This window comes from Gavia stellata, chromosome Z (genome assembly GCF_030936135.1).
Source record: "Gavia stellata isolate bGavSte3 chromosome Z, bGavSte3.hap2, whole genome shotgun sequence".
Taxonomy (NCBI): domain Eukaryota; kingdom Metazoa; phylum Chordata; class Aves; order Gaviiformes; family Gaviidae; genus Gavia; species Gavia stellata.
This window is the reverse complement of record NC_082637.1, coordinates 11,425,322-11,451,990: the sequence shown is the minus strand read 5'-3', so window position 1 is coordinate 11,451,990 and position 26,669 is coordinate 11,425,322. Positions and strand designations below refer to the sequence as shown.

The window sequence follows — 26,669 nt, the reverse complement described above, 5'->3', positions numbered from 1 at the left end:
GGGCTGAAAATCAAAAGTGAGGGGCCATGCAGCACGGAGGAGGTCACGCCCTTGGGGCAGGCAGGGGTGGGTGGATGGTGCAGGAGCCCATGGTGGGCTCTGCAGCCCCTGGTACCACCCAGCTGCTAACTGAGGTGGTGGAGGTCTCTGGTCCAAGCTGGCAGAGCTGTGATGTTAGGGAATTCGCCAGGCTGCCCAGCCAGGTTTATGTCCCTGCCATGGGGCTGGCAGCGTAGGGCACCAGCCCTGCCTCATTCAGCGCATGCGGCTGCGGCAGGTCTTGGCGAGCGCTGGGAGATCTCGTTGCTGTTGCCCAAAGGGGTGATTGCAGGCCTGAGCCCCTGGGACTGGTCTGACCTGCCTGACTCCTGCGCTCCAGAACAGTGCAAGCACATCAAGTCCCTGGCAGAGGGCAGGCCCCCTTTTCCCCACTTGTCCAGACTTGTCCCCAGTAGCCTGCAGCCCGGCTGGAGACTCCTCTCTGCGCCCAGGCCGGGAAGGAAGTGCTGATCCTGCAGGTGGGTGATGCCACAGCGTTCTCCAGAGAGCAACACCAGCCTGGTTCCTCTTCCCGTCCCCGGAGAGGGAGGTTTGAGTGGGGCTGTATGGGGAGCTGCAGCTAATAGCCTGGATGAGGACAGGGATCTCGGGCTGATCTCCATCCTCCTGCTCTCTCTTTCCAGATGCTGTGCTGCAGTGCACCCCGTAGCAGAGGGCTCACCCAGACAACCTAAGCGAGGAGGGGTCCAGTTCCCAACCCCTGCCCTTGCACCTTAACCTGTGGAACTTCATGGTCCCCCTCCTGCTGCTGCATGGGCTGTTCTGACTCTGGCTCCGCTCGCGGTCTAGGCAAGTAAGGCTCCATGCGGCATATCCACACGGAGACGTCCCTGCCCCCGGAGCACGGCACGGACCCCAGCCTGTCCCGGCCCAGTGGAGAGGCGCCCTTGGAGCCTTCCTCGCAGCGCTGCACCCACCATGGCATCCTCATGGGCTACAACGAGACAGAGATCAAGCGCCAGAAGGTTTACCAGGTCTCCATCTTCTCGCATCTCTCCAGCTCCTCTGAGAGCACGGAGCAGCGGGCAGGCAGCTGGCCAGCTGTCAAGAGGGGTTATCCCGAGCAGCGAACTCCGGAGGGGGGGCGAGATCCCAAACGAACTCACTGGGGTGGTGGTGGGGTGGACTGCAAGCACGACGGAGGCCTTGGGCAGGCCTCCCTGGATGATGATGATACCTTTGAGGATGGTCTACTGGTGGAGGAGCTATCCCTGTGCGGCTCTGCTCAGCACTTCTCCCACAGCGGGCTGCGGGTGGTGGAGCACCGGTGTGAAGGCGGCCCTAGCCACAGCCCCAAGGCCAGCAGAGAGGACAGGTCGCAGGATGTCTCCTCCTCCTCCTGGGCCCAGCACATTGCTTGCAGTACTTTGCACATGAGAGACGGTTGCCCTGTCTCATCGGGGAATCAGCCCACAGACTACGGGGAGAATGGGGAGCAGGCAAGTGGCCACAACTTACTTCACCGTGATTTGCACAATATTGCACAAACAGCCCAGTTGGACTCTAGTGGGAAGAGAGAGAAGCCAGGGAGCAGCCCAGCTCACAGCAGCAGGGCTAGTGGAGAAGAGGAATGGCCAGTGGTGGCCAACGGGTGCAAGGAGCCCCTAGCTCCACAGACAGCGCTCAGCCCCGAGCCCAGCAACCTGAGCTCTCTGGAGAAGACACCCTGTGGGAGCAGCCAGCTCGGCAGCAGCAGCTGCCCGGCCAAAAGGAAGCTGCTGCCTGCTGGTGAGGTTGTGGCCGACTCCTGCTCTGAGGATGAGAGCCTGTCCCCGCCGGCAAGGAAGAAGAGGGTCCTGCCATGCCATCCAGTGCCCACGGCCTGCCGCAGCACTGATGCCAAGGCGGCCCCGTTCTGGAATCACCTGCTTCCCACAGCCAAGGTGAGCATCGCTCGTGTAGGGGAGGCAGGGCATGGCCCGGGGACACCCACAGCTCAGGTCTGTCCTTGTGGGCGATGAGGCCCATCGTGGCACAGCATCCTGTCCTGTCCCAGTGCCACAGCACCGGTGTGAGCAGGACAGTGGCTGACAGCCAGCCCCAGGACACATGGTCTATAGGCTGTCACCGACTCTTGACACCTTTTAGTCACTGGATCCTCTACTTGCAACCAGCTCTTTAGCCTGGAGAGCCTTGCTCGGACACGACATGACCTGCCTGTGACAGTGAGAGTTGGACATGTGGCGTGGGGCCACACGCAGTATCTGACAACTTCATGTTAAGCCAGACTTACTGGCAGGCTTGGGAGACTGTCTGTCTTCTGCCTGCCTGATGAGGAGGAAGGCAGAGGGATGGGATGGCTTGAGTCCCTAGCCGTGATATCCATCAGGGCAATGGTTTGGTGTCAGGGAGTGGGAGCTCCAGTGCTGTGTGCAGAGATGCCACTGGCTTTTCTGCAATTCTGGAGTGCCTGTGGCATGTCCCCAGGGTGCAACAAACTCAGAAATGAGGCAGACCCCAGAGGTTTGCAACCACCCTGGCAGCTCAGAAGCTGTCTGTGATTTCTCCCTGCTTACTAACCCCTCCTGGCCAGCTCCCTGCCTTCACCATGTTCTGCCAGCTGAGACTGCAACAGGCTCATGCCAGAGCTGGCACATTCCTCTTTCCCTGGGGCATCCCATGGTGCAGGGACCTGCAGGGACTGACGGCAGAGCTGCCCTGGCTTTTTGCTGCTCGGAGCCAGGACACACTGTCTGTGGGGCACAGCTCCATCCCTGCCCATGTGCCCTTTTTGGTGACTGTCCCCCAGCCTGGCTGCCCCCAGCCCTGCCCTTGCAGAGTGAAGCCCTCCAGCAGCTTCCCTGGGTTTTCCCGTCCGGTCATGCCAGCCAGCTCCATCATCCCTTTGTGTTGTGCTGCTCTTTGTGTGGCTTCCAGAAGGGAAAACCCCTGAAAAGGTGACATCTTTAAAAGGAGGCTGCAGTGTGGCCCTGGCTATAACCACCCATCCTACAGCTGTAGGAGCCTGGCTGTGGGCAGGGGCAGGCAGCATGCCACTCTGCCCAACAGCACTACTGAAGACTTTGCATGAATCACCAGGGGACGGGACTTTTCCCAGGCTGGTCGGGGAGCTTCATCGTACGTGTTACTCTTCCTTGGAAGGTGCAAGGGGGTGTTGGTGCATGGCTCCGTCTGTGGGTGTCTTGTCCCTGGGGCTGGTCCTGAGATGTGCTTTGCAAGATGGGAGCTGTGTGCTGCACCCTTGGCTTGGGTACCAACACCCTCATCGCCAGCAGAACCATTTTGGGGTTTGGGCAGCCCCACATCTCCACCAGACTCCACAGCCCTCACACTGCCCTGCTAGCTGTCCCTGCAGAGGCCGCTGATGGCTCCCCATGGATGGGAGCCTCTCCAATCTGCTGGGACCCTTGTGGGGGAGGGCAAGGGGCGATAGCACCTCCTGGGGGTATGCAGTCCCCGGTTGCTGCCCTAACATGGTTCTCTATATCGTGTCCCCTCCAGAGGTCTGCGGATTGCACTGCGGTCGGGAGGAGGCTGAAAAGCGGGCTGCGCCTCAAATCGTGAGTGTCCTAGCAGCCCCACGGGATGGATGTCGGGGCTCGGGGTGCCCAGCACCCTGCAGCCCTGTGGGAGGGTCAAGTTGGGTCCCCTCCCTGCCCCAGGTGTCTCCTCTCCAGAAGATCCCAGGCTGTGGGGTGGAGGGAGGTTTCTTCTGCCCCTGGAAACTGGGTTCAACTTCCACCAAAGAAAGGGACAGGGGGACCTCGAGAGGGTAGCTCAGGGCTGCATGCTCTCCAATCCGACACCAATCTTCTCTCCTCTCTCAAAGGCGACATCTCCGGAGCAGCCTCCGGAGGGGTACGAGGTCCTCCACAGCACCCTGGGCCACCACCACCATCAGCCATGCTCTGCTGGGCAACTTTGAGGTAATGGTGCCCATCTGCCACGGAGGGAGGTGGGTCCTTGGGGCTCAAGGCTGGGCTGGTGATGGATGTGAGAGGCTGAACCTGACAGGATCCCCGGCATGGGGCTTGGCTGGCCTGGTATGCCGTGGCCATGTCACACAGTCACCAGCCACAAACAGGATGTCTCAGCCAGCAGGTCCCTGGGTGATACGCTAGGACCCTGGACCATGCTGAGATGGCTGCTGCAGGGCCGAGCTGAGGCGCTCTCACTGCTTATCTGTGTTAAATGGCTGGTTTTAGCCCACCAATTCAGGATGGGTCTGTTTTGGAGCAAGCAGACGGCCTGTCACAGGTGGTCTCCAGAAAGCCGGGAGACACACAAGGACAAGCAGGCATGTGGTTGCGGTGGAGATGGGGTTGATCTCACCCGCAGCTTCGAGGTGAGAGGCCAGACTGGTGTTTGAAGGTCCCTAACACTTCCGTCCTCTCTCAGGAGTCCATCCTGAAAGGGCGCTTTGCACCGTCAGGGAGGATTGAGGGGTTCACGGCAGAGATTGGTGCCAGCGGCTCCTACTGCCCCCAGCACGCTACCCTGCCCGTTGACGTCACCTATTTCGACATCTCCGAACATAACGCGCCCTCGCCTTTCCTGGTACGCGGATGAGGGAGGGCTGGGTCCGTGGGGGAGGTGAGTGGGGACTGTACCCAGGCACTGCATCCTGGGGCTGTCTCTTTCCAGAGAGTGTGGCTGGAGCAACCACCTATCTGAGGAGACAGCTAGCTGTGCCAGGAGCAGGTTTTAACCCAAAAAAGAAAGAGGGAAAGAAGAGGGAAACCTTGCAAGCATATAAACAGGCAGGCTGCTGCCCAGCTGTCTCATGACTGTTGCTTTGCCGTCACCTCTATGTCACTGCTTATTCGTCCCCCAGTCTGGAGAGGGACTGAGCTGGGTGTCTTCATGCTGCCTTGTGCCAGTCGTTCCTGCCGAGGGGGCTCTGGGCCCCAGCTGGGCTCTCTGCGGGCTTTCGCTCTCTCATGTGCTGTTTCTTTTGCCCCAGGGAGTGATTGACTTGGAGGCCTTGGGAAAGAAGGGTTACAGTGTCCCCAAAGCTGGAACCATCCAAGTGGTGAGTCATCTGTCCCCTGGCCTCCGTCAGTACCATGGGGAGAGGACCTGGTAGGCTCCGGTTGCCCCCCAGGGTGGATATGCTCCATTACGTTGTTTGGCAGGGCAGCAGCCAGAAAGCATGTGCGGAGGTACATGGCCACCAAGCCAGCACAGCAGAGGGGAGCACAGGGTCCCCAGGGTGCTGGCAGGGAGACAAGGCGATGGGAAATGCAGGGGAGGAAGAGGTTGGTGGGGAGGGGTGGGGTCTTGGCAGGAGAGCATGTATGTGCAGTGAGGATGGGATGGAGCACGTAAGTGGAGCTGGGTGGAAAGGACTGACCTGTGGGCTTCAGACTAAGCCCTCTGGGGCTGCTGTGGGGCTTTCTTGACCCTTGGGCCCACTGATGCTGCTCCCAGATGCCCCAGCCCTGCCCTATGGATCCATTCCTGTGCCTTTCCCAGTCTCACCCGTGACCGCTCTGCCCCCAGACCTTATTTAACCCCAACAAGACTGTGGTGAAGATGTTCTTGGTGACGTACGACTTCCAGGACATGCCAGCCAACCACATGACTTTCCTACGCCATCGCATCTTCCTGGTGCCCGTGGGGGAGGAGGAAGGGGCCACCGTGGGCCCCAGTGACCCATCAGGCTCCGGCCCACCTCGCAGGGTCCTCTGCTACCTGATGCACCTAAGGTAGAGAGATGGATGGGAGGGATGGACGCTGGGAGGGATGGACGCCTGCCCCAGGGTCACCCCTGGGCTCCTCTCCCATGTGTCCCCAAGCCTGCAGGCCAGCGTGGGGAGATGGCAGCCTGACCCCCTGGCCCTGGGGAGGAGGAGGGACCAGCTGCTCTTTTGGGGAGGTTGGAGCTGCCATCCTGCCCAGGGCAGTGTTCTCTTGTCCCTCTGAAGGCGTGTGGCTGGAGTGTGGCTACCTTGACCAGGGGTCAAGTAGGTGAGGGAATCATGCCCCCCACCGAGGCTGTCCTTCCCTTGCCTGGGAGCCTGAGGTCCCTCTGCCCTGTTCTTGTCTCCACTCAGGTTTCACAGCTCCAAGTCGGGGAAGATCTACCTTCACGATGACATCCGGCTGCTTTTCTCCCGCAAGTCGATCGAGGTTGACTCGGGGATCCCCTATGAACTGAAATCCTTCACGGAGATGCCAAGAAACCCTTGCTACTCGCCCTGGCCCTGACCTTCTCCATCCCACAGGGCCAACAGGGAGCTTCCAGCCCAGCACTTTGGGGAGAGATGAGTAAAGGGCCAGCAAGCAAGCACCACCTTGAAGTATTGCCCCTCGCGCGCTCTCGTCCTCCTGACCAGCATCGAGGCTGTGCCTGTGCCCTGCAGCAGGGCTGGGATCACCACGGGGGCTTCACCAGGAGGGGCAGGGGCTGGGGAGCAGCCCTGGTGCTCCAGGGACATGCCCAAGCCTTCTGCCAGCCCTGGTCCCAGCTTGGAGACTTGGCTGGAGCTGGTGGTGGCGGGGGGGCGGGGGGGTGTGAAGAGTTGGGGGGGGGCTCTGGGTGTGGCTGCCCACACGGGTCCCAGGGTTGGGAGCAGAAAAGGCGGAAGAGTTTGTATTTATTAGTATTTATTGTTGCTGGGAGCGCAGAGGAGGCTTGTGCAAAGGATGGGAGGTGCAGTGCTGTTCTTCCTCCCACCCTGTCGGTGCTGGATCAGGCCCTTGGCAGTGTGGGGCTGCCTAGGTTGGGGCAGGGCTGTGGGGACTGCAAGGGTGATGGGGGATGGGGACACCTCGGGCTGTGGGATAGAGGGTCACTCACTCACCTCTCGGTCACAGTGCCCCATCTCTCGCTCAGGGTGCAGCTCCCGGGCCAGGGCTGTGTTAAAAGCCTTGGGAGAGGCCGAGACTTGCTGGGCACCAGTCCCTGGGGAGAGGGGAAGCAGCAGAGAACATCAAAAGGGAGTCGGGCTGGACCTTTGGGAAGGGGTTTGGAGCAGTGCCTGTCCCTGCTGCAGCCTCGGCAGCTGTGGGCCAAGACCAGGGTGGGTCAGAGGGATGAGAGGGGCAGGGGACAAGGACAAAGCAAGCTTGCTTGTACCCTGTCTGCATCACCCCGTGACTTGGGGTCTCTGCTGGTCCCAGCTCAGGCTGCGGGGAGCCCCAGCCCCTCTCCCCGAGGGGAAGGGAGCAAGGGACAGGTCCCCACACCATCGTAGGCCAGCCTAGGTGTGCCTGCCCCCCTCCCCGCGGTGGGCACGACCCCGGCGCCGGCGGCTGCCTGGGCTGGCCATCGTTTTAACCAAAGCCCACCCCGTGTCCGCGTTGCTCCCCCCGCATCCCCGGCGGGCCGACCTGGGGTGCGGGGATGGGCCAGGGCCGCGGGGGTGGGCGAGGTCCTGCTCTCCCCTACCCGGGGGGGCCGAGAGGCCCCGGCCCTGCTGGGCTGGGCTGGGGGACGGGGCCCTGCTCCCCCCACGGCACCTCGGTCCCCCCCGCCGCACCGCGCCGGCTCCCGGGGTCCCCCGCGACACCGGGGTCTTCCCTCTCCCCCAGCACCGCGTCCCGGGGTTCTCCCCCCCCCCCCCGGGACACGGGGGTTGCCCCGGGTCCCGCTCGCCGTGGCCCAGCGGGGACGGGGAGGCTGTACCGGTACTTTTCGTGTTTGTTTCTAATTTAATAAACGCCCGTTTGGAAATCGAGTCCGGACTCTGCAGCTCCCGGGGGCGGGCGGAACCGGGGGCAGCGGCCGCCGCGGCGGGACGGGCCGCCCCGGGCGCGCACCCGGAAGGGGCGGGGCCTCGCGGGAGGCCTTCCGGGTCGGCGGGGGAGCGGCAGCGGCGGCAGCGCCGAGCGGGGCGGGTGGTGGTGGAGCGATGCTGGCACGGGCGGGGCTCCGGGCCGGGCCCGGGCTCAGTCTGCTGCAGGTGGGGCTGGGGGAGGCCTCGGGGAGTAGTGGTGAGGCCTCGGGGGCCACGCTGGAGGGTGCCCGGGGGAGGGGGTGCTGAGGAGACCGGGGGGGATCGGGCCTGGGGGGTCTTGGGGGGGCCGGGTGGAGGGGAGGGGGGCAGAGGATGCTGGTGTCGGGGATCTGGGAAAGGGCTGGGGTCGTGGGGGCTCGGCTGGGGGCAGCTGGGCAGGGACAGGGGCATTGGTGTGCGGAGGGGGTGCAGAAGAGGTCTGGGGGCAAATGGGTGTGGGGGGACTGAGGGGGCTGGGGGGTGTTAGTGGAGGGGAGGTACTGAGGGACCGGGGGAAGCCGGCTGTGGGAAGCGGTGATGTGAACTGACGGGGCCGGGTTTGGGGCGAGTGGGGCTGGAGGGAGCTGGGAGGGAAAGGGTTGTAAGAGAAAAGCACGTGGGGGGCTGTGGAGGCCTGAGAGGTGGGTTGTGATGTGGGGGCAGTTAGTGAGGAGGCTGGAGGAAGCTGGGCGTGGGAGGTGGTGAGGAGAACTGTGGGAGTGAGGGGCTGTGGGGAGGAGGGTGAGGGAGTGCTCCGGGGGAAACAGGTCCTTGGGGAGGGCCCAGGAGCCGGCTAGAGCTGGGGAGAGACAGGCTGTTGAAGGGGGGTGGCTTGGGAGTGACAGGTGGGAGGAACGGGTCTGACCAGGTTACAGGAGGCTGAGTGGGGCAGGAGACCCCCACACACACCTTCCTTCCTGTTACAGTGTCAGGGAGGCTTTCCCCTGCAGTGGAGATGTGAGGGAAGGGGAGACATGGAGAAAGCTCCAGCACGGGGATAGGCCCCCCTACACCTGCGGGGAAAGCCCTGACACTCTCGGTGGCCCTGGGGCCCAGGTCTCATCCCTTTGGGGACAGCCCGTGTCCCCTCACAGCATCAGCTTGTTAGGGGCATCAGAGCTGTTTCCCACCTTGGTGTATTGGGGCTGCAAGCAGCAATCCCAGATGGGAGAGTCAGGGATGGTGCTAGGCTCTGAGGTGCCAGCAGCAGGTCTCAGTCCCATTCCTTTCCCTTTCTCCAGCGCTCCCAGCAGGTGAAGCGTTCAGCATGGCTGGCCCCAGCACCGCACCGCTTGAACTCCGGCCTGCCTGTGAACATCGGGGTGCTCTTTGTGCCTCAGCAGGAGGCTTGGGTGGTGGAGAGGATGGGCAAGTTCCACCGAATCCTTGAGCCTGTAAGGAGACGCTTTTCTCCCCTTCTGGGTTCAGCAGGTTCCTAAAGCTGTAGCGAGGCGCGTCCTTTGTGCGAGGATGCAGGGGGTTGTGTGCTGCTTCTTGCAGATTGCAATCCTTTTGACGGTCTGTAGACCAGTTTCCCTTGGTGGGGTGTTAAAAGCACAAAGAAACCTAAATTCCCACCATGTGTAAAGCATGTTTGCTCTGCCTGCAACATCTGCAGCATGTAGCGTACTTGGGCTTTGTTTGCACAGCTCTCTCTAGTCTGGCTGAGCACTCTGTGGGGAAAACCCCAGATTAGAGGGCTCAGCCATCTAATTCTGCCCTTTTCCCAGGGTTTGAACTTCCTCATCCCTCTGCTGGATCGGATTCGTTATGTGCAGAGTCTCAAAGAAATCGTCATTAACGTCCCAGAGCAGTCAGCTGTCACCCTAGGTGAGGAACAGCTTCTGCGTCCTGCTCCTTTCCTTCTGCTGCGTCTGGGGTGAGCAAGGGACAGCGTGGGAGGAGTGGAAATATCCCAGGCTCCTGCACTCAGCCCTGTCCATGGGGACATGGGCTTGGCTATGCTCCTGGTGCTCTGAGCGGTAGAACCCCAGGAGGTCCCATCTGCCCTCTCGGGGTTGCGGCTGCCCCTTCTTGCGGGGTTGCACGTGGGCAGGAACCCATTTTTCAGATGTGTTCCTGTGTTGAACCACAAAAAAATCTCTTGTGTTTCTGTAAAAAAGATTTCAGATCAGGTTAATGGACAGCTCTGTTACAATTCTAGTATTAAGCTTTTTGGGTTTTTGTTTTATCCCTTTAAGCCTTTATTTACAAAGATAACTACAGTATGAAATGTTTTCATCTGGAAACCTGAGATTTCTTGTGTATTGAAACGTCAAAATACAGTGTTTGCTAGGGAACGCCAAGGTCCTTTTTACAAAGTCTTTTAGATAGGAGATCTGTTTCAGCCAGTCCCTCTTCCTTGGCACACTGTTGACACCAGGAAGGAAAGGGATGATCCTGCCCAGCTCTGCTAGTTCTGTCAGGGGAGAGGGGGTTGCCATGTTTGACTTTGCTGCTTCAGTAAACAGGATGTGATGTTCTCTCCTGGCAGATAACGTCACCCTGCAGATTGACGGTGTGCTCTACCTGCGGGTCATGGACCCCTACAAGGTACCGTCCCTGCTGCACCCGCACTCAGCCTGAGTCAAACTTGCAGCCCCGTGGCTGCTCCCAGCACGGTCTGCATGTGCTGTGCTGCTCAGCTGGCCGCCTTGGCAGCCCCTCGGGCACCGCTCGCCTGGCTCTGCCGGCTCCCTTCTCCCCACAATGTGAGCTTCAGCCTCGGCCTGTCTTGCTGCACCCTGCAAGGCGGGTGGGCTGAGTGCCCTGATCCCTCCCCAGGGAATAGGGGGAGGAGGGGAAGGCAGATCACAACTCTGTGCTCCACTTTTCTTTGGCGGGGGTGTCTGCAGTGGGTTTCTTGTCTCTGTGTTTGCCCCCCCGCCTCTTTTGAGGTCCCTCTCTGCACTGCCATTGACTCTGTTTTTTGCTTCTGCTCTGCAGGCCAGCTATGGGGTGGAAGATCCTGAGTATGCAGTGACCCAGCTGGCCCAGACCACCATGAGATCTGAACTTGGCAAACTCTCCCTTGACAGAGTCTTCCGGGTGAGCTGGGGAGGTGGATCATGGAGCTGCCAGCATCTCTCGAAACCCTGGGCAGTCTGCACAGCCAGGCTGATATGCTTAACAGCAAAATGCCCTTTGTTTAGAGGGCTTTTGGCTTCTGTTTCAGTTGACCTACTAACAAATCCTTGGAGATGGGTCTTGTTTCGCTTTTTTTTTTTTTTTTTAAACAGGAGCTATTTTTTTACCCTGCTCTGGGTTAGTTGGAAAGGGTGATGGGTGGCGTGCGCCCAGACCCAGCTGGTCCAGCTGTGTGTTTCTGGAGTCTGTGACTTTTTGCTCAGGCCTGGTGATGAATGTCCTGCCTGACGCGGTTCATGGAGGGCTGTAACCCTCGTGCTGCGTTTGCTGGGCAGAAACAGGAGCTGTCGGCATTCCTGGACGATGTTTGTATCCAGATGTATGCCAGATGTTTGTATCCCAGCAATTTCAGTTTGGGGCACTGCCCTCCCTAGGAGACGGTGACCCCTTCAAAAGATGTGGGAAGCACTTGACCCTGCCTTATGCCTGTGGAGATGGGTTTTTCTGGCTGATCTTGGCCCATGAGGTGGGCTGCCTGTTTCCCTCCTGACCCCTGTCTCATGCTAAGCACCTCTTTGTTCTCTGCTGTTTCTTTTGTGCCTCCCAGGAGCGGGAGTCCCTCAACGCCAACATTGTGGATGCCATCAACCAGGCCTCGGACTGCTGGGGCATCCGATGCCTGCGCTACGAGATCAAAGACATACACGTACCCCCACGTGTGAAGGAATCCATGCAGATGCAGGTTTGATTCTCTGGGAGGGTGGTCTGGAATAAGAGGGAAGTCTCCCCTTCCATGTTGCGCCATTGTTATCTGTCCGGAGCTGGCAGCACTGGCTCCTCCTGCAGTGAGGGAAGCCCGTTGGCACTTTGGCTGCAAACATACAGCTGCTGAATAAATAATTCCTGTCCTTATTTCGGTGGTGGTGGCCCCTGCCTGGTACATGCAAGCCCTGCCAGCTCCCTTTAAAATCCCCACTGAGCTCTGTAGACAGCAAATCCCAGAGCTGAAGGTCTCCCCTTGAGAAAAGCCGGGCACCAGATCTCCAGGCTGGAAGGGGAAGAGGCGGAAGTGGCTGCCCGGTTAGGTGCAGACGGGGCTGTGGAAGGCTGTGCAGCCTGAGAAGCAGAACCAGCCCTCACCAGGGATCAGGCAGTGTTTTGTAGCTGTGTTCTCATCCTCCACTGAGCCATGCTTGCCCAAGCAGGAGCAGGACGTAGGAGCGTGTCCTCGCTGCGCTTGCCCCACGGCTGGGATTTCCGCAGCGTGGTCGTGGCAGGCTGGCATCTGACCTGTGTTTGCAGGTGGAGGCAGAGCGACGGAAGCGGGCGACAGTGCTGGAGTCAGAGGGGACGCGGGAATCGGCTATCAACGTGGCTGAGGGGCAGAAACAGGCCCAGATCCTGGCGTCAGAAGCTGAGAAGGCCGAACAAATCAACAAAGCTGCTGGTAGTGCCTTGGGATAGAACATGTGGGGCCTGGGGGATCCATAGCCCTCTGCACTGAGGGGTGGTGCTCCTGGGGAGAGACTGCATCACTGTTTGCAGGCCAGGCTTCCTCAGACATGCTGATCCTTCCCTGCTGGGGCCCTTGGGCTGAGTTCCAGCTTGTGTTGCTGCACCGCAGCCTGGGGCAGCAGGAGGTGTGTGGCAGGAGTATCGCCATGCTGCTGTTGGGAAGAGGGGGCTTCGCGTGCATGAAATCATCTTGATTTGCTCCTTGAAACTCTCCTGATTTGCTCCTTGTAAGCGCTTTGTTGCAGTTCTAACGCGTATTCTGCTGTGGTTCGTTGCAGGAGAAGCCAACGCCATGCTGGTCAAGGCCAGGGCCAAGGCGGAGGCTATCCAGCTCCTGGCAGCTGCTCTGGCACAGCAGGTGAGCGACAGCTCCTTGGGGCAGCCACCGCTTTGGCGCTGGCACTGGGGGAGGTGAAACGACAGCCGGGGGACACCTGGCTTTCCCGTGGACATTCCCTGGCATCTTCAGGAGCAGCAAGCGAGGAGTTTTGCCATTTTGGGGGCCGTGACCAGGTGGGGCGGGTGGGGTACAGTGGCACGGAGGGGCCCTTGGTGTGTGGCTGGCTGCTGAGCCTCACTCCTCTCTCCCCAGCACGGCAGCGCTGCTGCCTCTCTCTCTGTGGCAGAGCAGTACGTGAGCGCCTTCTCCAAGCTCGCCAAAGACTCCAACACCCTCCTGCTGCCCGCCAACGCCGGCGATGTCACCAACATGGTCGCGCAGGTCAGTGTGGTCAGAGGGACTCCGTTTCTTGCCCAGGAGAGGTGAAGGTGGCAGCCCTGCGGGGCCTGGCCCTCTCCTCTCCTCCTCCATGGCTCTCTCGTTCCCTCCAGGCCCTGGGCATCTACACCACGCTGACCAAGCCGCAAGCTGTGAAGACCCAGGATGAAATGCCCCCAGCCCGCGAGGACCCCCAGCCTTCCCCCCCGGAGGTGCTTAAGGCAGAAGAGGCCAGCTCCAGCTAGCGGGGCCGGAAGGATCCCGCACCCTCGCCTGGGGCTTTCCGGCCTGCCGGGAGTCCTGTCCTGCTGCCCCCCGCCCCGGTCAGACGCTCTTCTCCTTCCCATGGTCCTTATTTTGTATTTGGATTTAAATCATGTAATAAATGGTGCCGGTGCTGCTGCAGCACGTCCACTGGTGCGTGGGAGCCCCACCAGTGACCCCGTTGCCTGCTCCCGAGGTGGGGGCCATCCCTCCGAAGCAGGCTCCCGCCAGGAGCTCCCACAGACACAGTGATGCGCAAGAGGAGTGGGGGACCCCTCTCCTTCAGGGGGGACCCCTCTCCTGGGCTGTGAGTTCCTGTCATCATCCCCTCACTCTCCCCGTCGCTGCCCCTGTGGTGTGTGAGGGTGGTTTCTCCATAGCATGCTCCTCAGCGCGCACCGTAGTGAGGGGAACGCCTCTGGGGAGTAATTAATTAGTTGATTAAAGCAAAGCCTCGGTCGAGCTGGAGGTTCTTGGGGTCCCCCCCAGCCCAAGGCCGCCTGGCGGCTCCCGGCCGCCAGGGGGAGCTATCTCTCCCCGCCGCTCCCAGCGCCGCCGCTCTTGGGCCGCCGACGCCACGCGTGGCGCTTCCGGGGGAGCGGCTGGCGCCGGGCCGCGGCGGCCGCAGGTCGGCCGGGGGGGGGGGAGCGGCGGGGCCGGGAGGGGCTACAGTGGGTCGGGGCGGCCGAGAGGGGCTGGGGGGGGCGGGACGGGCGTGCTGAGGGGCGCGGGGGGCGTGAGGAGGCTGGGGGCCGCGGGGGTGAGGGGCTGTGAGGGAAGCCGAGGTGCTGGGTGGGCAGGCGGGGGGGGGCACGGGCGGCTCGGGTGTAAGGCCGCGGCCCGGGGTGCTGCCTGGTGGCCGGGGGTGCCAGGGAGGGGCTGGGCGGTCGGAGGGGGCCCGGGGTGCGGCGCGGTGGGGGTACGAGGAGGTGCTGTGTGCAGGGGGGTTACCAGGGCAGGGGCTGCGAGCGGGTAAAGTCAAGAGAGGGCAGGGGCTGGGGGGCTGGGGAGTATGGGGGGACAGGCGGGTGTTGGGGCGCAGGGGTGAGTGCTGGCGGGGGGTGGTACCTGGCCGGGGTAGGAGCCGCAGGTCGCTGAGCCTGGCTGTCCTTCCCCCTAGGATGCAGCGGTGGCCAGTGCTGCTCTTCTTGGCCTGGGTCTGCTTTCTCTTTTTTGCTGGTATCGGGCTCTTCATGAGCGGCTTCCTGCTCACCCGGATTGAGCTTGCCAGCAGCAGTTCCTGCTCAGACCCGCTCGTGCCGCCACTCTGGGAGAGGCAGAGCCTCCCACCGGGCTCCTGTTGGGCACCCCAGCGCTTTTCCAAGGCCGTGCTTGTCATCATCGATGCTCTCCGTTTCGAGTTTGCCCACTTTAACCCAGCCAAGGCCAGCCCGCTGCCCTATGAGAACAAGCTGAGCTTCCTGCACCACCTCGCAACCTCCCAGCCCCGCCATGCCCGCCTCTACCGCTTCCGAGCCGATCCCCCCACCGCCACCATGCAGCGCATCAAGGGCCTCACCACCGGCTCGCTGCCCACTTTCATCGATGTGGGCAGCAACTTTGCCACCTACGCGATCCAGGAGGACAACCTGCTGGCACAGCTGGTGCAGAACGGTAGGTGGGCGAGGGCGGTGTCCCACTGGGGCAGGGCATGTGCAAACCACTGGTCAGGGCTCACACGGGACCTTTATTCCTCTCTCCCTGGGAAGGGGACTGCTTAAAACAGCTCCACCCTGTCAGCTAGTTCTTTTGCTCTACTCAGATGACAGTTGTCTCTGGCAGAGCTGTCATGCAGGCAGCGTTTCTCCAACTTATACTGGGAATAAGTAGCTGGGACCATGGCTTCATCGCCTTCATCATCTTCAAAGACTGTGAGAAAGCAGGTGAAAGTGGCTGTACTGATGGTGACTGTCACAAGGTCACCACCAGGCATGGCCGTATGAAGCCAAGGGCAATCAGTCATGTTGTGTTTGCCTTTAGGTGAGACTCACGGTGAGGGAGGAGCTGGTGCCAGGTGTGGGGGTGTCACCCAGGCAGCATGCCTGGCCAGCTGCCTGCAGCTGTTAGGCAGCAACCTCATCACATTTTCTGTACAATTTGGTGCTGCTGCGATGCGCTTAGTGCAGCTGTAAAGGGCTTGTTTGGGTGGGATGATAGAAGGGGACAGGACGCAGTCTTGTGTTAGCCGGAGAGATTTCCTTCCAGGGCTCAGAGAGGCAAAATAGCAGTGCCTGGGAAGAGGTAACATGACCAGGTTGTCTGCTCCCGCTGTGTGCGAGCAAGGTGGGTAAACGCAGTAAATCAACCGAGGTGAAAAATGCTGGTAGACTCTGCGCCAGAGCAGCAGCCTCGAAGGAAACGGTTCCCGCTCCCAGGCTGGAGAGGCTCTGCGGAAACACGGAGGGCTGGCTGGTGGCAGGCAGGGCAAGCAGGGCAAGGGCAGTGAGAAGAGTCAGTGCTTTTGCCTTCTCTTTGCTGTATGTGAAAACCCAGCACTGTTGTGTTTAAAGCCGGAGCCCAGCACTCACAGCTTCTACTCGACCCATGTCAGCAGCAATCTACTGCCTTGTGTTTTACAGTGGGGTCGCGGGCCTTGGGCAAGGGTTTGGCAGCTTTGCCCTGCACCTTCCTCCTAAGTGCTGCGGTAGCACGGGTGGGTACCTGCCTGCTTCCCGGACTCTTCAACCCACCGGTCTTTCTGCTAGAGTGATGTGTCAGAGGTCAACAATAATTTGTGAGGTTGTGCAGGTGGATTTGGTGTGGAGGCCGCTTGTACACTTAGAAACAGGGCTGGTCACTCCCTGTGTTCAAACTCATTTGCAGCCACATGTTCATTTTAATTTTAGGTCACTTCTGAGTGTGTGCTGGAGAGGGGCCAGTGCTCTAGACCCTGACCTGGATCTGCCCAGGCTCTTTGCACTAGTGCGGGTAACAGCATGACTCGGGTGGGCTCCCTGCTCTCATTAATTCCCTTCTTGCTGCCTCAGGAAGGAGAGTGGTCTTCATGGGTGATGACACTTGGGAAGGACTCTTCCCAAAGAAGTTTTTCCGCTCCTATTTCTTCCCTTCTTTTAACGTGAAGGATCTTCACACTGTGGATGATGGGATCCTGCAGCATCTCTATCCGACTGGTAAGCAGCTCTTCAGGGCCTGGGTAACCCTTTATGTAACATGGGGCTCCTTCTGCAAGCTTGGGGTAGGACTGAAGACTGTTTTTCTGTTACGGAGTGGCACTGGGCAGTCACACACTGCTGCCTGGGGATTACAGTGCTCTAGATGGATTTCCACAGATAAGCCAGCTTTTGGGGCCCGTAAACTGTTTCTGTAAATACCTTTCCTCCCTTTGGGAGACAGTGCAGCTTGATGGGATGAGGTTAGACTTCTACATCTGTCCTAGAAATACACTGCCAGGATGGAGCAGGAGGATCAGCTTAACTTTGACTCGTGGCTGCCTGGGCAGGCACACGGTACTCTGGCAAATACACAACAGTGCGGCTACCTGCTGGGAGGCTGGGGCACAGTACTGCTCTCAGCAGAGCATCGGTGGCTCCTAGTCATGGGAATAAGGTGAAGTGTGAGATGGATTTGTGAATTTTAGGTGATTTCAGACTCCTCCCTGAGGTCCTGGGACCGAGGGGAACGCTCTTTGCTTTATCAGTGTATAAGTCTTAAGTAAATCAAAGGTGCAGTGGCCTTTCACAGGGAAGTCCTTGTGCCTTGAGGGAGAGCTGCAGTTCATCATTTAACTCCAAATATGTTGGTTTTCATGTGCAAGACCTTGAAGCAGAGGGGAGAGGCTGGGATAACTTTCTAGGTAGGAGCAGCATTGGTGTGCTGGGCCTGTGTCCCGGGTGGGATGCAGAGGGGCACGTTGGTGAGTCCGACCTGAAATATCTCCAGGGAAGGACTGGAGTTCTGGGGTCTTTTCCTGAGCATCCCCATGCTTTAGCTCTGTTTATGGCAATTTGAGTTAAGAGTATTTCAAGGTGACTTGGGTTACGTTGGGCCATTCCTCTCCTGAGGGGTGCTGAACAAAAAACTTGCATACTGGGGTGCTTGCCGGGCATTGAGCTCCCTGCAGCATTGCACCCAGGCACCCGCAGACCAAGGGTGTGCCTCTGTTAAAACCTGCATCGATCTGCTTGAGAGCTGGGAGTCATGTTGGCAGGAGGGGAAGAAATGGCAGTTTCCAGAGGCAATCAGAAAGCTCTGACAGGAGGATCCACGCATAGAGACCATGGCTGAATCCCAGGCTTGTGTGTGATAAGGCTGCTCTTGTTCTGCAGTGGACAGTGGTGAATGGGATGTGCTGATTGCTCACTTCCTCGGCGTGGACCACTGTGGGCACAAACATGGACCTGACCATCCCGAAATGGCTAAGAAGCTCACCCAGATGAATGAGATGCTCAGGTGATTGGGGGGGGGGGGGGTGTTGCCTGCTGGCCTCTTCTTTCAGTCAGGCTGGTGGGGTCTTCCCAATGCATTTACAGATGCAGAGGGCAACAGGGGACGCTTACTGTACCTGTTAACATGGAGAACAGCTTTGGCCAGCAGCAGCTGAAACCCCAGCTATGGGGCAGTCGCATTTGTGTAGACACATGTTCATGAGAGGTTTGGTTTCAGAAGTAAGGCTGTCTTCAGGTCTTGGAGCCTTGATTCTCAACCAGGTGATGATGCAGCTGGAGTACAGCTGAGCCTCACTCTCCCCGTCTTTAAAATGGAGATTGTAACACTGAGGTTTGGATAATGTTGAGAAGCAGTTGGAGAACCCTGGCTAGGGAATGCTGCATTTACTGCTTTGTGTCAGAGGGCAGAATGGGATTCAGAAATCCTCATCATGCATCTGTGCCTCAGCCCAAAATGCTGCAACTTTTGACTCTATGGACTGCTTTAATTTCTGCTGCTGGAAGGAGTGGATAACTTGCCCCGCTGCATCTGAAAGTACGGTATATACTGTGTCATACCCACTGCATCCTTCAGAGGCAAATCCCCTCTTTTTTCCCTAGAAGTAGGAGATTGCTCGCACAACATGATACAATATGCAAGACCCAAATAGAAGCAGCCTAAAATTTGTTCCTGTTGGGAAGCTTTCTTCTGAATTGTGTTTTGTCAAGATCCCTGAAGGCACTGAGGAACCAGCCACTGTTCACTGAGGACCTAAGCAAGATCAGTCCAGTCTGTCTCAGGGCTCTGAATTTTCAGTTTGGTTTTAAAGCATGCATTGCCCTGGTACCTGGCTCAGTTGTTACAGCTCTGTGTCAGCACTTAGTTTTGCTCATATTCTTTTGTGGGCTTCACCTCTGTGGTGCAGGCAGGCTTGGTGGGGATGTGTTCTCTCCCACCTGGGCTATTTGGGCCCTTGTCCAGGTAGGAATTGACCTTCCTTATCCTGGTGACAGGTCCTTGGTGGATCATCTGGGGAATGACACCCTTCTTCTGGTGGCTGGAGACCACGGCATGACAGAGACCGGAGACCATGGTGGCGACAGTGAGAAGGAAGTGAATGCAGCACTGTTTGTCTACAGCAAAACACCCCTCTTTGGCACTGGCCCTCCAGAGGTGAGAAGAAGCAGATCCTTAGCTGTCAATACCTGAGGTGGCATCCAGGGTGAAAACTACATCCTGGGGTTACAGAGAGTAACGGTTCGATGGGGATTTAGATTGAGAGTGGTGGGGAGTCTGTCACCTTCCCGAGAGAACAGTGGAAAGGCTGACACAGGATGCAGGTGACTGAAGTGTTTGGAACCCGTCTTCAGGTCCCTCCAGCTGTGAGGGGTGTTTGAGTGGGGCCAGGTGAGTGTTAGACAGCCAGGGCCGTACCCAAGGACCTGCAGCTCCCAGCAGGCATCCTCCCCTCCGCAGGGCACTCAGGGAGGGCAGAGCTGTGCCTCTGCCTTCCCCTGTGTTTTCCCACTCCTGGCTTCCCCAGATTCCGCTCTGAACAGAGATGTCTTCCCCATCATCCTCTAGCCCAAGTGAAAAGCCGTGTTGCTGTGTTCTTTCCGAATTTCTGATTCTTCCCCTGTCTCTCCAGGAGCCTGAGGCCATTCCCCAGGTGAACCTGGTGCCCACTGTGGCCCTGCTGCTGGGTGTTCCCATCCCCTACAGTAACATCGGGGAGGTGATGGCTGAGCTGTTCTCCGGGGACGGCGACGCTGTGTCTGCAGCCCTGCAGCAGCTCTCGGTCTATCACATCAACGCCAAGCAGGTATGGCCTATGGTAGGCCTCCCCATTGAACTAGAGAGGACAAGGAATGGCTTTTTAAGTACAAACCTATTTGGTGGAGGTGCAGCGGTGACATGGTGTTCTCTTCGTGGGGAACTTATTTTGAAGAGTTACCTCCTTGCAGTGTTTGCTCCAGTAAAAGGTGGCACCATTTTCCCGAACGAGAAACGAGACATACCTGTTTAGTGCTTGGTGGTGAGTGCTGTGATGTGGAAAATACTGGCCAGGAAGGTGGCATTCACTTCGGGATGAGGATTGGTCCCAGATGGTCAGAGGTGGATTTGGCTATTGGGGAGGCTGGTTCCTCAAGGTTGAAGATGACTGGGGGCACGTTTCATTAATGGAGATTCAAGAGTACAAATGGATGTTTTGATGCTGGAGGAGGAACAGTGTTAGCTAAAAAGCTATTCTAGATCAGTGACAGAAGGAAAACAGTAATGAACTAAATAAAAGATACACCGTGTATCGGGTGACAGTAAAGTGGGATAGAGAAGGAACAGTTTACACCAAGTGCAATGAAATACAGAACCCCAACAGCTGAGTGACAAAATTTGAATGAAAGTGACTATACCAGCCGTAAAAGAAGCTCAGGCAATGGATCTGGCCATGTGCCAGGGCAAGCCAGAGCCTCTATGGAGGACGTGAAGGCCATCTGTTGTGGCTCTTGGCACACTACAGAACCAGATTTGCCGCACGTTTTACAAGGCATGTGTCTTAGCAAAGTGCTGGCCTGCCTTTGAGGGACCCCTGGATTGCTAGGAGCACAAGAATAACTCCTCCAGCCCCCAGCTGGCTTCCTGCTGTACCCCTGGGGTTCTCAAGGAAGAAGCCAAACCAGACCAGGTCCTGTTTTGGGCCCAGTTACGTGGAAGCAACCGATGATGTGCCAGTTGGACACCACTGGTGCAAGTCTGTGAGGAGCTGGAGAGGATACGATTGCTGATGGGAAGGCAGAAGTGTTCAGACTCTCTGCTCTGTGTTTATAGAGCAGCAGAGTGCTTTGTCATTTAAAGATGATAGTGTACATTACTACTGTCTATTAGTCACTGAGAATATCGATCATCATCTGTTAGGATTTAGTGTTATCCAGTCCTGCCTGTTTAAATATTTGCACTCATTTGTCTGAGGAGATTTCTGGCTCGGTCACATTGGTGTTGAAGAAGCTTTTGCATACCAGGGAAGTCGTGCAGGCCTGGGAGAGAGCTGGTGCATATGTTTGCCATTCATGGGCAGGGGCAGGCTGATTCTGCCTGTGCTCTGAGGCAATTGGAAGGCGTGTGAAGATATTGGTGTGTTTCAGGGCTTGAGCAGATCTACGCTGCTGAGCAGCTGGATATTTGTACGGGTGCCCTGCCCTGATAATCCCCTTGTTAGACTTTTTTTTTACAACGTTGGGATCATAGCTGCGTCTGTTCCTGTCCTCTTGAAGTGGGAAGCAGAATGAGCTCTCCTTAGCCTATGGTACACTGGGTTAATGTGCCTTTATTGAAGAAGAGGGAGCAGTTTGATTTGATCTACTCTAAGCTCTTCAGTTTGATGTCTGTCCTCAGACAAACCATTTGAAAGTGCAGATTAATAGCTAGTAATGACTCAGACTTCTGGGGGACGTTTGCCTTATTGTTACCGAAGACTCTGTATAAAAGCCCTTAGTGATGCACAACGCTACCAGAGGTGCACCTGCAGGTGAAGAACTGAGAGGAGTCAGTGTGGCTGTTGGGATGGATACGTCACTTGAGAGGGATGTCACTTCGGCAGAGGGATTGTGTTTCCTGCCGGTCACGTCCTAGATTTGGGTGACCAGCCCTTGGTGATGTGACTGGGGACAGGTCTGACCTGGCAGGGGTTGGCAGACTGGGGCTGTTGCCATTCTGAAGGGGCTGTGTGAGGCAGTGAATTGTGTTCCCAGTGGTCTCAGTGCCACTGTCTGACTCTGTGTCCCCTCTCCCGTAGGTGGACCGCTTCCTGCACTCCTACTCGCTGGTGGCTCAGGATCTGCCAGCAGAGCAGCTCCAGCGCCTGCAGGAGCTCTTCTCTGGCGCTGTGGAGGAGCACACTCAGCTCTTGGCCCAGGTGCAGGGGGCGACGCTGGTGCCTCCGGAGCTGGAGTCCAGGCTGGGAAGCCTCATCGGTCGCTTCCAGCTCTACCTGCAGGAGGCACGGGCTGTGTGCACCCAGTCCTGGGCCCGCTTCCATCCCCTACGTATGGTGGGCGGCTGCACCCTTATTGCTGCTTCCTGCTTGCTCTGCTACGTGGCCTCAGAGCTGGCCGCAGCATCGGACTCTTTCTATCGCAGCTGCCTCCTCTACCCGCTGCTTTGGGGCCTCGTGGTGGCTGTTGTGCTTTGGCTGGCCTGTGCGTTCACCCAGGAGGGGCTGGATCTCCTCCTGGTGTCATCATGGGCAGCTGCAGCTTCTCAGCTGGGTTTTTTCTGGCACTGGTGGGGCTGGCATCCCAAGCGAGCCCGTTTGGTGGGCAGTCAGCCACCCCTAGCCAGCATTGGCCTGAGGCAGAGGCTGCGAGCGTGGCTGGGGCTGGCCTTCCCCATGGGCATTCTCCTCTTCCGCTGCGGAGCTATGTTCTCCGATAGTTTTGTGGTGGCCGAGGCCCGGGTGGCCCCATTCCTGCTGGCCTCGCTGGTGATGTTGCTAGTAGGGAAGCTCCACTGGGACGGTCGCCTGACTGTGCCAGAAGGCCCGAAGCAGCAGCTCCTTGGCTTTTCTTCTTACCGGAGAGAGATCTGGTACCTGCTGTGCCTCGTGGCCACGCTCCTGATCTGCGTGCGCCTCTCCGGTTTCTTCCACCAGTGCCGCGAAGAAATCCCTCAGTGCCGGCCCTCTGTTTTCCTGTCCCCCCTTGCCAGCTTGAGAAACACACGGGCCAAGAACCTCTTCTACCTCCTGTGCGTGGCCTTGCTGGCCGGGCTGGTCTATGCAGTGCGGAGCTGGCTGCGACACTACGGCAACCTGAACAGCTCGGACCCCCTCGTGCTCTTTGTGCGCTGGGGCTTCCCACTGGTGGTCCTCTGCATTGCCTGCTACTGGGCCGTTGCCTCCAGCACTGATGACTCTCTTGGCAAGCTGCAGGAGCTGGTGCAGGTGGCAGTTGTTGCCTTTCCGTGGGCTGTCTATGGACTAGCATCGGTGGGGCTGCTGCTCCTGCTGTGCAATCCCATGACGGTGTTCGCAAAGGACACACGGGAGTCAGCAGGATCCATCGTCACTCCCTACCTGGGGGTTCCCAGCTCTGAAGTCGACTTCCTCCACGTCATCCCTCAGATCTACAAGAGAATGCAGGAGTCTCAGAAGAGCCGCCTGGAGCGGGGCAGCTGCAGGGCCACCGTCGCAGCATACGGACTGGGCAGCGTGTACTCGGCAGCCCTGGTCATAGCACTCACCCTGCTGGGCTTCCTCTTGATGCTTCTGCACAGTGAGCGGCTGAGTCTCGCCTTCCTGCTCCTCTTTCTGGAGGCCTTTGTACTGCTGCATGTCCACACATGTGCCAGAGGCCTTGCTGGAGATGCTGGTGAGTCAGGGCTCAGCAGAGCATCCTCTGGATGTGCGACCTGGGCCTTATCTTCAGGGACCTTGTCTTACTTCCACTGCGAGAGGCAGAGCCCAGGCTCTGCTCTTTGGGAATGGCAGTGCCCTGATCCTCGGGGGATCTTCCTAGCTTTTTTAGAGGTGCTTAAATCCTCTAATAGAAGAGAGATTCGTGCAGCAGGGATGCAACGTGGGAGGAGGAGGAGTGCCTTGTGTCAGGGAAGGGGGCTCTACACCCGTCCCTTCTCCCCAGGGTGCAAGCAGCCGCTGAACCCCACTGCTGCTGCGAGTCCCGTAGTAGGGTGGGCAGCAGAGGGAATGCCTGGCCCCTCGCTGTATCTGTGGTGGGAGCCTGACTGGTTTCTGTCTCTCAAAAGAAAGAGCCTGGAAGGGGAGCCTGGAAGGGGAACCTGGAAGAAAAGTCAATAGGCTGTTTTGACTGTGGATATGTCTTGTTCCTCTATGCTGATATCTCTGTCTGTTTTATTTTTTTATCTCTCAGAGCCTTTTTCGGTGCCCTGGTACGCAGTCATCTCCTGGCTCCTTGCCGCTTCCCAGTTCTTCTATTCCACAGGCCACCAGCCCATCTTTCCGGCCATCCACTGGAATGCAGCCTTTGTGGGCTTCCACCTCGACCACAGCACGAACCTCCTGCCCGCTGTCCTGGTGGGCGCCAACACCTTTGCCTCCCATATCCTCTTTGCAGGTAAATCAATTTCTTCCCAGGCTGTTGAGCCTGAGCAGACATGGCTCATTGCTTGGCCTTGTCTGGAGGCCTGCAGGCTGAGCACAAGGCGTTGAAGGCTCCAGCACCAGCTGAACAGCAGCATCCTTGCTGTCCCCTTCTGGGGCCACAGAGCTGCCCGTGGCCTGCAGCCTCCATGCAGTTGTGCCTGACCAGCAAACTGGAGCTGGGGTATGTGCTTCCTGCACGTCCAGGGCATGATGGCAGAGCCTAGACTGCTCCTCACCTCCTGGGCTCCAGTAACTTCATGTGCCTTTGTCCTTGAGGTAGTTGGCTGCCCTTTGCTCCTGCTTTGGCCCTTTGTGTGTGAGATACCCAGCTCGCAGAGGAAGAAGCCCAAGAAGGAGCCCCGGGAGGAGCTGCAGGAGGTGGAGGAGCACAGGATGGAGATGAGGCTGCGGGAGTCCCCAGAGAAGTTCTCCACCGCTCTGCTGCAGCTGGGGCTGAAGTACCTCTTTGTCCTTGGGACACAGGTACGGACAGAGGCAGGACGGCTGTGGAGAAGGCTGTCCAAGAGGAAAATGGGTTGCTGTGAGAACCGTGGAGCACTCTCATGAGAGAAAAGGGTCCACCAGAGCACAGACAGGCCCAGGGGTGATATGTCTGGTTGCAGGTGGATAGGTCCTCTTCTCAGCCATGCCGTTTGCTCTGTGCTTTGGGAAGGACTCCAGCATGGAAGCCGTAGGCTGCTTTTCATACCCATCTGCCCAGAGTGGCGATGTCTTTTCAGAAACTACAGGGTTGTAATCCTGCTCCCCCTCTTCCTAACCACGCCTATCTATTTTGCACCAGCTCTGGTTTTCATCTGACCCTGTGCTGTGGTGATGTAGGGAGCTAAGCACCAGAAATTTAATCCTGTGAAAGAAGCAAATAGCTTTCTGGGGTTTAGGCCTTAAAATCATTCTCCTTTGAGGGCAGACCAGAGACAGTGCAAGGGAGGGGGCAGACCCTGCAGCAGGAGAGCGGGAGTGCCCCTCTCAGTGAAATATTAGGTCAGGTTAGCCATAGTGTGAGCCCTCCTCTGTGCTGTCCCAGCCTGGCCCCAGGAGGGCTTGTGTGTACCCCAAGCTGCTTGTGTTTCCTGACTTGAGGACACAGTGGAAGGGAATCCTCTTTGCAATGCTTATTTCTGGTGTGCGCTGTACCAGCCTCTCAGGGGTGTGCAGTTTAGTACCACCTTCAGATGTGAACCTAGTGCCCAGGTCTCTCCAGAGTCACTTGTAACTTGTTTTTCCTGATCTCCCTCACAGCTTCTGGCCTGTGTTTGTGCAGCGATGATCCTCAGGAGGCATCTCATGGTCTGGAAGGTCTTTGCCCCAAAGTAAGTCCCAGGAATTGCCCTGATGCTGGGTTAGGGCTCATATCCCTGACATCTTGACTATAGTTCGTAGACAGTAATGTTGGAAGAGACCCTGTGATCGGTCCTCTGACTTCTTACCTAGCAGAGTCTGTAGGACTGTCCTTAACTAATTCCTGCTTCAAGTTCAGCAGCTGGACTTGAGCTAGAGCCTAGAAATTTCTCCTTATCTTGATTTCCAAGGACACACAGAGCCCACCTGGAAGCTAAGAATATTCAGGGCAGAGAGCCAAAGGTAGGGATACCAGACCAGAAATGGTAAACCCAGAAATGCTAAACTAGCAAACCTTTGGGCCAGTAGGAGTGTGGGATGGCCTTGGCCGCTGAGGGATTCAAAATCCCACCTGGGTGTTGGCCTGAACGGCCTCTAAACCAGAGGTGTGCTTGGCTTCCAGATCGCAGGCAGCAACTGCTGGGGAGTGAATGTAATTCAGGTTCTGGGATCTGGGGTGCTACCAGCCTCTCACTGTCAGGAAAATCAGTCTGCTGGGAGTGAGGGCAGCAGCCTGTCTTTGCAGGCATGCTGGCTGTGATCTCCTTGCTGCGTCTGTTGTGCCTGCAGGTTCCTCTTTGAGTCGCTGGGCTTCGTGGTGAGCAGCATCTGCCTCCTGCTGGGGATCTCCCTGGTGATGCGTGTGGACTGTGCCGTCAGCACATGGTTCAGCCAGCTTAAGCTCAGGTAGCGTCGGAGGTGTGGGGAACCTGACCTGCTCGTCGGCCGAGGCTGTGGTTGTCTCCCTGCCTCCCTGGGGCCGGGAGGGATACACGAGCCACCAGCAACGAGTGCCTGCCGACAGCAGTCAGGGATTATCCCCAGCTTCCTGCCTCAGCACTGCACAAAAGGACCTGAGCCAACTGTTCCCTGCTCATCGCGGTGGTGTTTCTCAGCAGTGGAGGTCAGAGCTCTCGTTGGGCGTTTGTTGCAGCAGGAGGACTCTGCTGCAGGAGCCCAAGAAGCAAGAGTCCTGAAGTGCTACTCTGGAGAAACACCAACCGGGGGTCTTGCTGCTACTTTCCTGACAACTGTCCCCACTGTGCAGCTGGTCGGCTTCAGTGGCCAGCAAGGTGTCACCTTGCCTCTGCTGAGACAGTGACTCATGGGAAGGGGCCTGCTGAGGAGGGGAAAGAATGCAGAGAGGAGAGGGAAGGTCCTGCAGCCACCACTTCTCTTTGTGTGCTCCGTTTTCACACTGGAGTCAAAGTGCACATGGTTTTGCCTGCAGATGGTTCCTGGGGTCTCGGTGGCGGCTGCCCCTCTGTAAAGTCAGTTGATTGCTCTGTAGTGAGGCCCCTCCTGCCCTACACTCACTCCCGTTTTCCTGGTCTTCCTCAGCCCTACCAAGGGCCCCCCTGTGAAGGGGAGCAGGCTGGGCTGCCTCATCCAGCCTGACGCAAGTTTAGCTTGTTGGGGGGCTGGTAGCAGGAAGAACTGTGTCCATGACCAAGAAACTCTCCACTTGTGGTCTCAGCCAGTC

General features: G+C 58.3%; 3 protein-coding genes across 4 annotated transcripts; all 3 read left to right on the top strand.

Moving 5' to 3' along the window:
• Positions 1–845: 845 nt before the first annotated feature.
• Positions 846–6,335, top strand: ATOSB (atos homolog B). The gene is made up of 7 exons (XM_009816337.2): positions 846–1,943; positions 3,523–3,581; positions 3,851–3,947; positions 4,420–4,578; positions 4,985–5,053; positions 5,524–5,729; positions 6,078–6,335. Exons 1-7 carry the CDS (start codon positions 864–866, stop codon positions 6,229–6,231), a joined length of 1,824 nt encoding a protein of 607 aa, XP_009814639.2. The 5' UTR covers positions 846–863; the 3' UTR covers positions 6,232–6,335.
• A 1,542-nt stretch (positions 6,336–7,877) lies between these two features.
• Positions 7,878–13,467, top strand: STOML2 (stomatin like 2). The gene is made up of 10 exons (XM_059833852.1): positions 7,878–7,928; positions 8,984–9,136; positions 9,473–9,572; positions 10,237–10,295; positions 10,689–10,790; positions 11,437–11,571; positions 12,132–12,276; positions 12,623–12,702; positions 12,937–13,065; positions 13,176–13,467. The coding sequence occupies exons 1-10, from the start codon at positions 7,878–7,880 to the stop codon at positions 13,305–13,307; spliced, it is 1,086 nt and encodes a 361-aa protein (XP_059689835.1). The 3' UTR covers positions 13,308–13,467.
• A 980-nt stretch (positions 13,468–14,447) lies between these two features.
• On the top strand, positions 14,448–26,361 carry PIGO (phosphatidylinositol glycan anchor biosynthesis class O). Of its 2 annotated transcripts, XM_059833935.1 has the most exons (11): positions 14,448–14,940; positions 16,314–16,457; positions 17,613–17,736; positions 18,726–18,885; positions 19,361–19,534; positions 21,503–22,021; positions 22,064–23,075; positions 23,595–23,798; positions 24,108–24,310; positions 25,088–25,158; positions 25,757–26,361. In XM_059833935.1, the coding sequence occupies exons 1-11, from the start codon at positions 14,448–14,450 to the stop codon at positions 25,875–25,877; spliced, it is 3,225 nt and encodes a 1,074-aa protein (XP_059689918.1). In that variant the 3' UTR covers positions 25,878–26,361. The 2 variants fall into 2 exon arrangements, with proteins under 2 accessions (XP_059689918.1, XP_059689917.1); XM_059833934.1 differs by having other exon boundaries at positions 21,503–23,075.
• The last annotated feature ends 308 nt before the right edge of the window (positions 26,362–26,669 follow it).

What these genes read in the sequence shown, in the direction of transcription:
- STOML2 (XM_059833852.1), top strand. Translation starts at nt 7,878, where the DNA reads ATGCTGGCACGGGCGGGGCTCCGGGCCGGGCCCGGGCTCAGTCTGCTG. An exon ending in CAGCTGCTCTGGCACAGCAG is followed by an intron (nt 12,703 to 12,936) that starts GTGAGCGACAGC and finishes CTCTCTCCCCAG; the next exon opens with CACGGCAGCGCTGCTGCCTC. An exon ending in TCACCAACATGGTCGCGCAG is followed by an intron (nt 13,066 to 13,175) that starts GTCAGTGTGGTC and finishes CGTTCCCTCCAG; the next exon opens with GCCCTGGGCATCTACACCAC.
- ATOSB (XM_009816337.2), top strand. Translation starts at nt 864, where the DNA reads ATGCGGCATATCCACACGGAGACGTCCCTGCCCCCGGAGCACGGCACG. An exon ending in ACCTGCTTCCCACAGCCAAG is followed by an intron (nt 1,944 to 3,522) that starts GTGAGCATCGCT and finishes TGTCCCCTCCAG; the next exon opens with AGGTCTGCGGATTGCACTGC. An exon ending in ACGCGCCCTCGCCTTTCCTG is followed by an intron (nt 4,579 to 4,984) that starts GTACGCGGATGA and finishes CTTTTGCCCCAG; the next exon opens with GGAGTGATTGACTTGGAGGC.
- PIGO (XM_059833934.1), top strand. Translation starts at nt 14,448, where the DNA reads ATGCAGCGGTGGCCAGTGCTGCTCTTCTTGGCCTGGGTCTGCTTTCTC. An exon ending in ATCACATCAACGCCAAGCAG is followed by an intron (nt 19,535 to 21,502) that starts GTATGGCCTATG and finishes CCTCTCCCGTAG; the next exon opens with GTGGACCGCTTCCTGCACTC. An exon ending in AGGCCTTGCTGGAGATGCTG is followed by an intron (nt 23,076 to 23,594) that starts GTGAGTCAGGGC and finishes TTTATCTCTCAG; the next exon opens with AGCCTTTTTCGGTGCCCTGG.